We start from the raw sequence: 13,161 nt of genomic DNA, 5'->3' as shown, positions 1-13,161 counted from the left end.
AGGAAATTGTGAAGATTTAGACAAAAGTAAAAAAACAATTACACCAATTAACTTTGTGGTAAAACTAAAATGTTTGATCTTACATTTCCCATAATGCAACCAATAACATTATTTTCAAGAGCGGCGAAAGTGTTTTAAAACTTAATATTTCACTTATTTTACTTAAAGTACTGTGAACAGGAGACTTGGATTACATTGTAAAGCAGACACGTGGCTAATTTAGCAAACAGCTATTTAGTTCAGGCCAATCGTGACTACACACTCAGTCCATTTTGTGATTGGTTTGAGCTTTTAGTCAAATCAGTATCTTTTGATATTTCCCACCATGATTAAATGAAAAACAAATAGACACTCTTCTGAGCGTTTGCCAGTCAAGTTTTATTTCATCTTTGAGAAATAAAAGAAAAGTTTGGTCTTTGTAAACATCTATATCGGTTTTCATGTCATTTTCAGCATTTAAAAATACTATACTCTTTACTACGACATTTCCAACATCAACACTGTATTCAGAATGAGTTTAATTCATGCATCGACACACTCGTGGACGGAATGATGAAAAGATGCGCGCGTCCACACACACTCGCTCACACAATAAAAAAGGGATAATAGCACACTATTTAAATTGTAACTATGCTAATTTCCTGTTCTACTCCGAGGGCTTTTTTTCATTTTACAAAACAAAATCACCAAAACAACATAAAACCTTGGACACAAATTAAATATTGCACAATAAAATAATAATAATAAAATTAATTGAAAAATTGAAATGAAAGATAATTATATCAAAAGCACTTCGTGACCTCATAAATAGGGTGGCATGATATCTAAATAAAATGGAAAGCAGGAAGTGATATAATATATAAATATTTAGAAGGTAGAGGGGAAAAAGAAAGGTACAAAACATTGATAAATAGAGGTTGATCAACACACACACACACACACACTAGAGATGTCTCTGAAATTAAAATGTGAAAATTGGTTCTTTACAAGCTCAGTATCTTTATATCTCTAACTCATATACACAATGATTTATGTCTGTAAACACACACTCAGACACACATGCACAAATAATCGACCTAGCAACCGTCACTTAAAGTGTCAACTAAATACACTTTCTTAGCGGGCTTCTGTTGTCATTTTCCAACTAAATTAAAGTGTAACATTGCTAGGAAATATGTTAAGTTTTACTAAAACTACGGAGAGCCAGAGTTTTGTGAGCGTGTGTGGATTGCTTGCTTGATAACCATATCAATCATCTGTGTTTCTACAAGTGCAGTACGTGTGTATGTGTTATTTACATGTGTGTGATTGTCAGCATCATGACATCACGCAATCGGTCTGTAGAGTCAGTGACCTTAATGTATGACAGCTACTCACACACTGTACACACACACACACATTTCTTCAAGCAATGTGCCACCATCTATTTCAATCTTGATTGCCAGCCAAATCTAATATACGTCTAATTCGATAGACGCACGCACGCGCACACACACACACACACACACACACACACACACAGGAAATGGAGGGAATCCAATTTCCAGGCCTTTTTTTTTTTACTGTGGGTCAGGTTGGCATTTGGGACTCAGCCAGGGACGGGGGGGCAAGCCCTTATAAGGAGATTACAACACCAAGCGGCACAAACAAACAAAGGCACACATACGCATGTAGACCTACACACAACGGATACACATGCAAACAAGGTGAGACATGAGGAACACAAAGGAAACGATACACACACGTCGGAGGAAACGAAGAGTAATACATGTAGGAATTGGTCCGCAGAGAGAGATCTGATGAATGAGAAACTGTCACATTCACTCCAAGAAGGGCAAGTGAGAAACATCAAAGGAGAGTGACACACACCAGCATCAGTCAAGAAGACAACGGCTCGCAGTTAGATGGTCGCTAAGCAACAGGCAAGAGACTAAAAATAAGGTTGCATTTCTTCACTCACTTAGAAAGCATGCACGCGCACACACACACAAACTCAGTCTTATTCCAAAAAGGATTATGAACCTTTAAAGAGCCTACATTTCTAAATCAGTCTCAGTATTCTGGTGGCGTCACTATGACCCCGCCCACTCAGTCTTGGCCCTGCAAACGTTAGAGAGGCTGGAGTCATGGAGAGACCGTTTGGCGCCTCAGAGGGTCGGGAGCCATGCCAACGTGTACGTTTATACGGTGCGCTGCAGGACTGACTCAGGATTTGAGAGGATCTGGATGGTCAGTCTGACAGGTTCAAACCGGTACGGGTAATTCAAACATCATGAGGATAGTGGGATACTTTCAGTAGATTCTTCTACTTTAAGACATTTAGATCTGCATGTTGGGAAACTAATGGAAATATGACAGAATAAAACACGAGAACTCGTAATAAAATAGTATCTGTTTGGGGGTTTGACAAACTTTTCTCTCCAGGATTGGATAAACCTGTGTCTAATTCCTAGACAGCAATAGGAAATATTTGCAGCCAAGAAATATTCTTTTGAAAGAGGGCAAGCGCATCGATGGCAGGGGGCCACATCTCTTTATCAGTGAATATTGGCTGTGCCTGTCAGATATCAGCTGATGCAGAAAACAGCTGATCAAGGTAGATTTTATTGCCACTTTAACAGATTTTCTGCAATTAAGATTGGATTCCTTCCTTTATGGCTGTCAGAAAATGATGGGGACTGCTGTGGCGTTTAAAACGTCACATTTGATTGAAGGGGTGACGCAGGAAGTCATTTCCACCCGTGTGTTTTTGAGCCCGGTGAAGACTGAGCGGGCTTTGTAAGAATTTACATACAATTGAAAGCAGCGGGTAATTTGTCCTTATCTGAAAGAAAAAGGGCGGATGGTGGGCAGGTACATTGTTGTTTTCGGTCCCATTTTGCTCTCTGTGGATTAAACAAAAAAGCTAAATTATTGTCCTTACAGGATTTTCCTTGAAGTTTACAACGAGCTGTGTGGGCAGCTGAGGGGAAAATGGTTGCTCGTACGCTGCTGTTAACAGAGGGATTACATTTAATAATCACCTGCACCATATGCCATCCCTTCTGCCCAGCTTCAGCCCCTGGGCAAGGCAGGGCTATAAACACATACGTTATATAAATCTGGATTCAACGCACTTTGAAAGAGTGAGGATTTCATATGATATGTGGCATAATATTCTCTACTACAAACCTTCACACACACCATGCCTCAATCAATAAACTTCTATACAAAAACGAAATAGTTAGCACAGCTTTTGATAAAGGCTCGTACCCTTAAAAATACCAATGGTTAAGCACATATATCTGTAGTGTGAACACCTTTAAATATGAGTTTTTTTACACCTGGCAGCTGGTGGGACTTGTACGACGCCTGCGAGGTAAAACGGCACACTGGAGATGAACGGTGATCCGTGACATTGTTCTTCTATTACATCTTTGGATAACAGAGGATTTGTGATTTTTGTTCAAAGAAACATCCTAACGTGACGACTGCCACAGAACAGTCGTGTGATATTTCAGAGCTGCCGTACATTTCCCTCAGAGACTCCTCTCTCTGTCTGTGAGTCCTGCAGCCTTTTCCCCTGGTGGTGGGATTCCCTTAAATGTCTCCTTGAACTGTGTTTCAGAGGAAAGAAGGGCAACAATTTCCTATTTCCTTTTTCACATAAATTAAATATCAGTGTTTCTCACACACATCAATAAAAGTTTCTTATATTATCATGTACAATTAGAAACATAGTTTGATTCGTCATCAACGTCCTCCTCTTCTTAGTCGTTAACTGGCGTCCATCTTGTTCCGAAGATAGCGTTACATCATTTCCTGTTTAGTCCCGATTTTGGTTTCCTCGCCATTACAAGCGACTTTAGAGTGTTAACAGCGACGCTGTGTATTGCACGACGCTTCTTCATTCAACTTTTACAAAGTGGACTGCTTGGTTTTCCAGACTTTTTTATCACACGTTTCTTCTCCATCCCACTTTTCTCCCAGATGCTAATCCGACATTTTGAATCCTCATGTTACATTCTTCCGAACCACCTGCTTAAACCTTTTTTACCTCCATATCTCCATACTATATTTATGTCTTTATCTTAGTTAACTTTTTTTTTTTTTTTACAATTGCACGGTAACAACATCAACACGTGACGCCATTGAAAAGTTTAGAAAAGAAAGGGGGGGGGGGAGACTCCTTGGTGGGATAAACGAGGCTGCTGATTGGCGCAAAAGGAGGAGGACTTGGGATTGGCTCAATTAAAAAGAGGGATTGATGGTGATTACTACAGCGTTTCATTATCACAACTTCAAGACTAGTCCTACGCGGGTAAGGCAAAGGGAGGGATGAGAGTTTTGTAGGAAAGAGTGTGTGTGGAGGGGTGGAGAGTATATTTCGCACAGTGTATTCACGAAAAAAAGAAAAAGGAACAGTCCTGTGTTATCCTGCGAGAGGTCCTCCGATGTTATTCACCTGAGGCCCCACATTGTGTGTGTGTGTGTGTGTGTGTGTGTGTGTGTGTGTGTGTGTGTGTGTGTGTGTGTGTGTGTGTGTGTGTGTGTGTGTGTGTGTGTGTGTGTGTGTGTGTGTGTGTGTGTGTGTGTGTGTGTGTGTGTGTGTGTGTGTGCGCTGTACGTCTGGGATAGGGGTTCAACCTATAAGTCACTGGTAGTATTAACAGAGTACAGTGGGTAGGATTCTTCCTGTGAAGACCAGATAGGAAAAAGCAGAAAGTAGCAAGAGAGAGAAAGTGAGGAGAAGAATATGTATTTGAATCCATTCTTCTTTTTCTTGTTTCTTCTCCAGTCAGTCCATCGACTTTATCCACAACCTTTTTCTAGTTGTTTTGCCTCCATGTCCTCTTTTATCTTCCTCCCTAAATCTTCCTCTTCAACTTTTTCTCCGAGTGATGGCGTCACACCTCTCCTTGCTCCAAATCTCTTTTTCTCTCCTGCTGATTTGGCAGTATATTGAACGATATCAGATTAACTATTAAACCGTGTGGTCCACTGACGATGATGGATGATTGAGGTAACAACATAAAAGCTCCTTTAAAACATACATTTATGTGAAATAATTCTTAGTTAGGAGGGTGTATGTCTCTTTAACACTGGGTAGATGGTGGGACTCCTTTCCTAAAAGAGCTGCTAATGCAAAAATGACTTGGTGTTTGCAGGAAATAAATAAATGGAGAGACAAAAATATATCTGAAACACTGAAAATCGTAAAAAAAGAGGAAATTGAGAGTCCATTATTGATCCGCCTCTGCTACCCATCTGTCCTGGACCTTCTGAAGACTCCTCTCTCCCTCCCTCTCCCCCTCTTGGCAGTGGGTCAGTCTCCTCTCCATTTAGAACACTGGTAGATGGCAGTAGGCCTCCAGTGAAGCCAGCAGGATGTAGATCAGCCACATGGAGAAGAACAGCAGCGACGTGATAATCTTGCAAGTCCGCGGCCCCCCCAGCTCCCCCCCGGCCACCGAGGCCCGCCGCCGGTACAGCAGGATGAGCATGCAGATGACGGCCATGATGGTGTAGAGCGTGACGGAGAAGGCCAGGTTCCCTGGGTCCACCCTGAACACCTTGCCCCTGGAGCGCCACACCACGGCGGCCAGGGTCCACGCCACGCCGATGCCCAGGAACACGTTGACCGCGTTGGAGCCTGTGACGTTCCCGATGGAGGCGTCGGCGTACTGATCCTGGATGGCGGCCACCTTGCTGGCGAATGTGTCTGGAGGACAAAGACAAAGAGTTTACAATACATTTGAGGTGTTTTGATACCACATGTATTTAATGATGACCAATCCACAGGAAAAGCAATATGAAAACAGGAAACAAAATGTACACAACACATCAAGTAATGTGACTTCATGGACTTTTGATTATCTATTATAAATGTCTTGCTGAAAGCCACTAAGGAAGTGACCTCAAGGTAGCAAGGAGTATAACACCACCCACTTATGGTAGCGTACTCTATCTATATCTACATCTATAGATATAATCTGACAGGCACTATAAAACAAGTTAGTGTAGAAGTAGTCTAAGGAATTGTTAATGAGAAGACTGTTAGAGATAAAGAGAGAAGCACATACGTACAGGCAATACTGAGACACATGGACTCAAATGAATTGAGAAAAAGGACTTGGATATATCGTATATATATAATAATGTAAGTGGCAAAGTATACACGAGCCACAGTTAAGATCCAGGTTGAAAACCCCCCCTGAATTTTCATTTCATTAACATCCATGTGATTTTGTGATGTAAATTTGTCAGGGAAATTCATGTTTGAGTTCCGTACTCCGCAGCTGTATATTGGCATCTGCTTGAGACAGAACAGATGTCATTAATGCTGTAACATGATGCAGGCTGCTGCGCCTGCTTTGAGCTCTTTGGTGCTGAACACTGAGGAGGAATTGGGTAAGAGGCGCAGAGGCTCTACGACTGGGTTGGCAGGGAACAGCAGGGAACAACTGCCAGTTATTGTGCGCCTGTCTCGGCTTATTTCTATTTATAGACGGGCTGGTGAGATGCGTTTCAATTCTCATTTGAATGTTCGGCGAGATTAGTGGAAATTCATATCCCAACATGAAGTTAATCCTCCAAACTTTCTTGGGGGGGATGAATTGTAAGCCCGTCGGAAGCAGACCTCACAAACAGAAATGAACGTGTCGCCATAGGTAAATGAATCTGTGGGTTTGAGACATGAAATGGCACATCACTGCCTCCACACACAATACTAAGCACTGCTGGCAACACAGAAAACAAAACGCTGTATGAAATGCAACTTCACTAACGTTATACATGTTCGTGAATGACCTCTTAAAAGACCCAATTACAGATCCAGAAATGACAGTGAGAAGCTGGTAACTCTAAATATAAAATGGTTTATCTTGGTGATGTTAGTGAACATATTCCTCCTCTCTTTTGATATCCACGAGCCCCTCAGCACCCCTCCAGCGCCTTCAACAAGCCAATATGTCCTCTCCCAGTCTAGCAGTAATGGTAATGTCATTTCTAGATTACAACTTTGTTATCCCCTGGTTTACTATGTTGTTACTGAATAACGGGTTCACATTCCTGTAAGGTAGAAGAAAACAAAGTGTGAATAGTGTATTAACTGGTCAGAAACATAGCAAGTTGGGAATGTAATGTATTACTGACAGGACTGTCTGAACGCTGTTTGGGATTGAGGGATAACTACCATGATAATCTCTTGCCTGTAAGAAAAAGTGAACACGATGTCATCCTTAATACAAAGTGAACCAAATTGGATTTTTAGGAACAACATAGTGTAACTGTTACTGTAGATGTTGTGTTTTAATCAGGACTATATCTCCAGTAGAGAGTAAACAAACATGTACCCCCATTGTGCTGGGGTGGTGGTAGTAAAGAACATTAGCTGACCCTTTAAAAATGATGCTCAATTTCTTGAATGTGACACCAATAAAAAAAGACAAAACTATTTAAGTGCATGCGCCCATAAGCTCAGGATGCATTGTGTGAAGATAAACTATGATTTCATAGCAAATATCAAATATTGACATCACTGATCTTGTTTCCAGGCATGAATAGTAACAGATCAGCTCCATACAGTAAACCTCTTAACAGCCAGAGACACGCAGCAGTTCCCAGCGATCAAGCCTCCGATCAGCATTTGCTCTCCGATTGCCTGAATCGGCAAAACTGGTGTAAATTGGCGGGATAATCCTCCAGTGTGTCTCCATTGTAATAATGCAGAGCTGCTTATTTCATAATGTGCAAGTCAGAGAGCGGGTAACAAGAGAGGAGATGGTTCTAACAGACACGAGGGAGCACACACCCCCTGGGGAAGTAATAATGACCCCAGGAACCTGCCTCACCTTGGCAGAGAAAACACATTTCACCCACACACACCTGGGTACCACAGCACACAGAAAGATGGATGATGCAACAGGGAAAACACAACATGCAATAAGAGGAGGGGAGAGAGGCAGAATGGAGTAGGGTAACACCGAGTCAGAATAATAAATTGACCGGGATGGGGCACGAGAGCACGGTAAGAGAGAAGTGAGGAGGGGTATGAGAGGGAGGAACATCAATGTGGCTTGTGTTGGGACAAACACACTGTTAATGGATATCAAATATGTATTTCCAGTCCCCAAATCCAGCACACAAAATAATATGACTCCTAAAAGAATTGATACAGACTTTGCCGCGAGCCAAATAGTTCCTGCATGGAGGAGTAGCAAAGCAGCTATTCCTATACATCATAAGGAGGGGCAACAATAAAACAGCTGCGAGAGAGATGAGGAAGGGAATTGAATGAAAGCCCTGGGACAACGCGTGCCCTTCAGGCGCAGACAAGCTTGGGCTCAAGGCTGTGATGGAGCCTCCATTTCACGCATTTTATTTCGAGCCTGCCTACTGAGGGCGGAAGCTATTCAAATCAAAAGATGAAGAAAGTCCAATTCTTTCTATGGGTCTGTCAAATCCGAAATGTGGGAAAACTCAGCATCAGTAAAGGCAGTATGCGCCATGACACATTCAATGATTTGCCTCCATCTTTCTACTCACCTGGCACAGATGTTCCCAGCGCCACAAACACCACGGCCGTCACGGAGTCCTTCAGGCCGACCGTGCAGCCAAAGTGCGAGGCCAGGTCTCCGGTGACCGCCGTCAGGACGCCGATCAGCGATATGGAGACGATGAAGCAGGCCCAGCCGTTCCAGTACTCTGTGGGCGGGACGAAAGCGAACAGGACCTTCCAGAAGACGGTGAGGAAGTGCATGATGTAGTCGAAGCAGGACGGCAGCCGCTCCTCGCCGCTCTCCTCCTCATCGTCGTCTCCTTTGGGGGTGGATTCACACAGAGAGGAAAAGCAGGGAGATAATTGAAAGAAGTAGAACAGTGAGTGGGCGATAACTTGACACTGTGTAACGTCAAATGTAAGGGAGGCGCCCAATCTGAAGAGGCTAACTTTTAGCAAAAATGTATCCTAATTGATTTGACATCAAATCCAATAATTAGTTACATATTTGTGGTAATAAGTATTCTTGCTAAGAGTCTTTAGGACAGCTTGTCAGATTGGTGTATAAATCTGGCATTGATTAAACAAACAAGATACAACTTAGGAGTGAGATTTAGATGTAAAACTTGGAAAAGTGGTAATGCACTTCCAAGCACTTCCAAGCACTTCCAAGCACTTCCAAGCCTGTAATACGCTAAATAGCTGCTATTATTAGTTTATGGACAAGAGACAAGTATTGATTTACTCATCAGTTGGCAAGAAAGCAAAAAGAACACCCACTGTGTTTCTTTCCAGCGGGACTAGAGAAAACCTCCCTCCCTCTCTCTAGTGTTAACTACGCCCATATTGGGTGTTTAGAATCAGCAATGAAACCTGCACAAGTACACTTTAAATAGTTACATACGTGCAAAAGAAAGGTTCAACATAAAATGCTGAAGCAAACATTTCCGAAAAATTTACTTTATTTATCATCCATCATCTTTTCAAAATGAAGTCAAATAGGAACTCAAGAACCAGAATGAGTGTGTGTGTGTGTGTGTGTGTGTGTGTGTGTGTGTGTGTGTGTGTGTGTGTGTGTGTGTGTGTGTGTGTGTGTGTGTGTGTGTGTGTGTGTGTGTGTGTGTGTGTGTGTGTGTGTGTGTGTGTGTGTGTGTGTGTGTGTGTGTGTGTGCGTGTTACCTGCGCTAACAGTGACGGCGTTGACAAACTGCTCCCTCCAGCTGCTGCTTCCCACCACCAAGGCCAGGTTTGTCTTCTTGATCAACTTATCTACTGTATTCTACACACACACACACACACACACACACACACACACACACACACACACACACACACACACACACACACACACACACACACACACACACACACACACACACACACACACACACACACACACACACACACACACACACACACACACACACACACACACACACACACACACACACACACACACACACACACACACACACACACACACATGCACAAAAAGCAAACATGCAGGAGCACACAGACCAGAAAAGACACTCAAGTTGTTAATTCACTCACATCCACACAGAAACTTTTCAATTAGCTCTCATGCTGCAAAGATACATTTAAAAAGTCCGTAATTCATAACACTGACAACTTGAGGGTGGAGGGTGCTCATTAATACGATGCTGTGAAATCTAGGAAACCCCTTCAGGCAGAGTGGGGGAGGCTTCTGTTTAATAGCAGCGAGGAAGGGCAGTAATGAAAGTTGCTGATGCAAAACAGCTCCAGCAGTCATTATCATAACTCAGCTTTGTGAGGAGGAAACCCTGCATGATTTACTATTTAATAAGAGAGACCACATCATTTTACATTCAATATACTGTGAATTAGTAGTGTCAACAAGATCATTCAAATTAATTCCAGCGTGGGGCGACAATTAAGGATTTATGCATCGGACTGGGATTGTAACACCTCAGCATTGTTCAGTAGAAGATGGAGGAACTAGCGTTGCATGCACTAGAGAGGGAGGGAGATGGATAACCTGTTCAGCCCGCCAGAGAAGTATGTGTACTGCTCTCTGCTCATGCACACACACACACACACACACACATAGAATGACACAAATGGAAAAAATAAGCAAATGAAATGGGCAACACAAATATGATTTTCAAAACAATGACAAAAAGGCAAAATCATGAGGAAATGATAAACAGAATGAAAACATTGCATGACGAAGACAGGCGCCTCAAGAGAGAATGATCTGTAATGATCCATGGCTGAATAACAATGCAATGCATTTTTTACACAACATTTATTACATGACTAAGCAAATGTATTTTCTCATTTGCTGGATGAATGATCTACCAGCAACTTTTCTTTCCTCTAAGGCACCAAGACGACAGCTCAATTTGAGTTTGTTGTTGTCTCCTGCATGTGTGATATCAAAATGACATGCATCTCAGCAGAGAATCCATTACATGCTAACAAAATGAATCATTCATCCTCTGGACCGCACTTTAAACCATTTCAGATTTGGCTCTGTTTCATTTTCTGAATGCCAAGCTGGTGGGCATTATTATTTCTATAAGACTATATGGTGATTCATCTGAAGAGCTTACAAAACAAGATTGCCTGTAAATGGAAATATGTGCAGAAGAAACCGGCTCACCTTGAACTCGTAGGACTCTTCGATGACCACCTCTACTTGTGTGTGTTCGCCCAGACTGGGACAGCCCATCTTGGCCACTTCTTCGTCCTCTGCTCCCACCAAGGGCTTGTTCTCATTGGAGTCCCCTGCAGAACCCAGAGAAGGAAGGGTCAGTGAGGTCAGTACGTTGGGGTGTAACTGTATGGAGGTTATTCAGTACCAACTAACAGAAAGCAAGTTAAAGGACATCAATTTCTGTTGCAGTGAGGAAACAGAGGTTGTACACACATTCACTTTATTCTGTAGTTTTTTGATGTGAGTATTTCAGTGTTTTTTTCATGTTATGATCATATTTTTGTACATTGAAGAACAGGCCTTCTGTTCTGGGGTTCTCTTCACTTTTTTGTTATTTTTACCTTTACCACAAAACCATTCAGTCACTTTATTAACATTGGTCTGAAAACACATACTGTAAACCTACTGGTCTAGGGTTGTTTACCCCACAGAGGAGATCATTTTTAGATTTGCTTTGTTGGTTTGTTTGGATTAAATAAAAACGACTGGCCTAGTTTTTATGAAATATTGTGAAATGGTAAGGCATGGGCCGAGGAAGAACCCATTACATTTGGGAGTGGATTCAAATCACAGGGTTCCTTTCACGATAAGGCACCTTGCCCTGGCAGAGGTTTGTTGCTGGTGCGAATGATATCAGCCTATTAAATCAGTGGTTTTCAGCCTCATACATCTAGGTCAGAAGGGACCTGCTGCACCAAGAGGAAAAAGAAGATGACAGTAACCTCTAGCCACTTGATTGTTATAATAAGAGCAATGGTAAAAAAAAAAGTCAGGTGATCAAGTGTTAAGAGTAACTCCATAAGGGGTGGAGGGTCAGGAGCGATGGATACCCAGGAGGCCGGTGTTCTTGTACCATATGAAACCAACAACATCTTTATCACAAATAGTTGAAGGTAGACGGTATGTTGCCCATTCCTAGAAAGGTGGTCCCTTTATTGTCTAAACTAAATTAAGTTTTGCGTTTCTGTTCAAGACGTTAAAATGTCAGCCTCTCTTTCATATTCTTCTCTGACAAACAAACATAGAGCTTTGTGGTATAATATTTGTTAGTGCCATACTTCTTATTAAGTATTATATATGCATTGAGCTTCGGCCTGGCATTGAACTAAAATAATTTTCCATGTATATTTTACATTTGTCTGATTTTTACCAGAGCAGGATGAATTGCTTTTATGGATTTGCTGGGTTTTCATTTATCAGAGTGTGCAGGCAACTGTGAAATTGTAAATGCTAATATTCAAAGGATGATGTGAGAAATCGGAACAATCAAGCTTTCCATGTTATAAATATGAAGACCCACGAGGAAGGGCCGATGTTCTCACATGAAACAATCTCTCTATCTCTCACCAAACGTTCCTCCACACACCCCTCCATTCATCCATACGTCTCCTCCTCTCTCTTCACACTCAGTGTCTGTCAGTAATTGAGTCAACTGTTATCAGTGTAAACCTGCTGTAATTGAAAAGAAACGACAGCATGTGCGTGTGTGTGTGTGTGTGTGTGTGTGTGTGTGTGTGTGTGTGTGTGTGTGTGTGTGTGTGTGTGTGTGTGTGTGTGTGTGTGTGTGTGTGTGTGTGTGTGTGTGTGTGTGTGTGTGTGTGTGTGTGTGTGTGTGTGTGTGTGTGTGTGTGTGTGTGTGTGTGTGTGTGTGTGTGTGTGTGTGTGTGTGTGTGGTTCAGTGGGTGTATGTCCCTCCACATGTGACAGTTCTATAAAGCCAATTAAATTCTCTCTGTGATGAAACATGCCCTGGGCTGCTGGCTCTTCATGACATGACATGGAGAGAACAGACCTTTCCCCCACCAGATCTGTCACTTTGTCTACAGAGGAAGTGTAGCATAAGCAGCACCATCATCACCATCATCACTGCTCCATCTGTGTTCATACAGGACGCATTCAGGCAGCGTGTCAAGTGTAGGTCACCCGGCGTGTAGCATAAGGCAGATTTACTCAGAATTTTCTTTCACACTTGCCCCTGCTAACA

At 42.3% G+C, this 13,161-nt stretch overlaps 1 protein-coding gene across 2 annotated transcripts in view; it reads right to left on the bottom strand.

The window, feature by feature from the left end:
- Positions 1-354: 354 nt before the first annotated feature.
- Positions 355-13,161, bottom strand: part of slc8a4b (solute carrier family 8 member 4b) — a 53,580-nt gene continuing 40,773 nt past the window's right edge. Inside the window, exons 12-16 of one of the 2 annotated variants that reach the window (XM_034106492.2) lie at positions 11,124-11,248; positions 10,497-10,532; positions 9,659-9,758; positions 8,527-8,799; positions 355-5,701 (exon numbers count right to left, since the gene is read on the bottom strand). In XM_034106492.2, coding sequence (XP_033962383.1) covers positions 5,322-5,701; positions 8,527-8,799; positions 9,659-9,758; positions 10,497-10,532; positions 11,124-11,248 — 914 coding nt within the window. In that variant the 3' untranslated portion in view covers positions 355-5,321. The remainder of the gene's footprint in view (positions 5,702-8,526; positions 8,800-9,658; positions 9,759-10,496; positions 10,533-11,123; positions 11,249-13,161) is intronic. The other variant, XM_034106494.2, reaches the window with a different exon arrangement.

This window comes from Pseudochaenichthys georgianus, chromosome 18 (assembly GCF_902827115.2).
Source record: "Pseudochaenichthys georgianus chromosome 18, fPseGeo1.2, whole genome shotgun sequence".
In the NCBI taxonomy this organism is placed as follows: Eukaryota; Metazoa; Chordata; class Actinopteri; order Perciformes; family Channichthyidae; genus Pseudochaenichthys; species Pseudochaenichthys georgianus.
The sequence above is the reverse complement of the archived record's forward strand: the minus strand, read 5'-3'. Positions and strand labels throughout refer to the sequence as shown.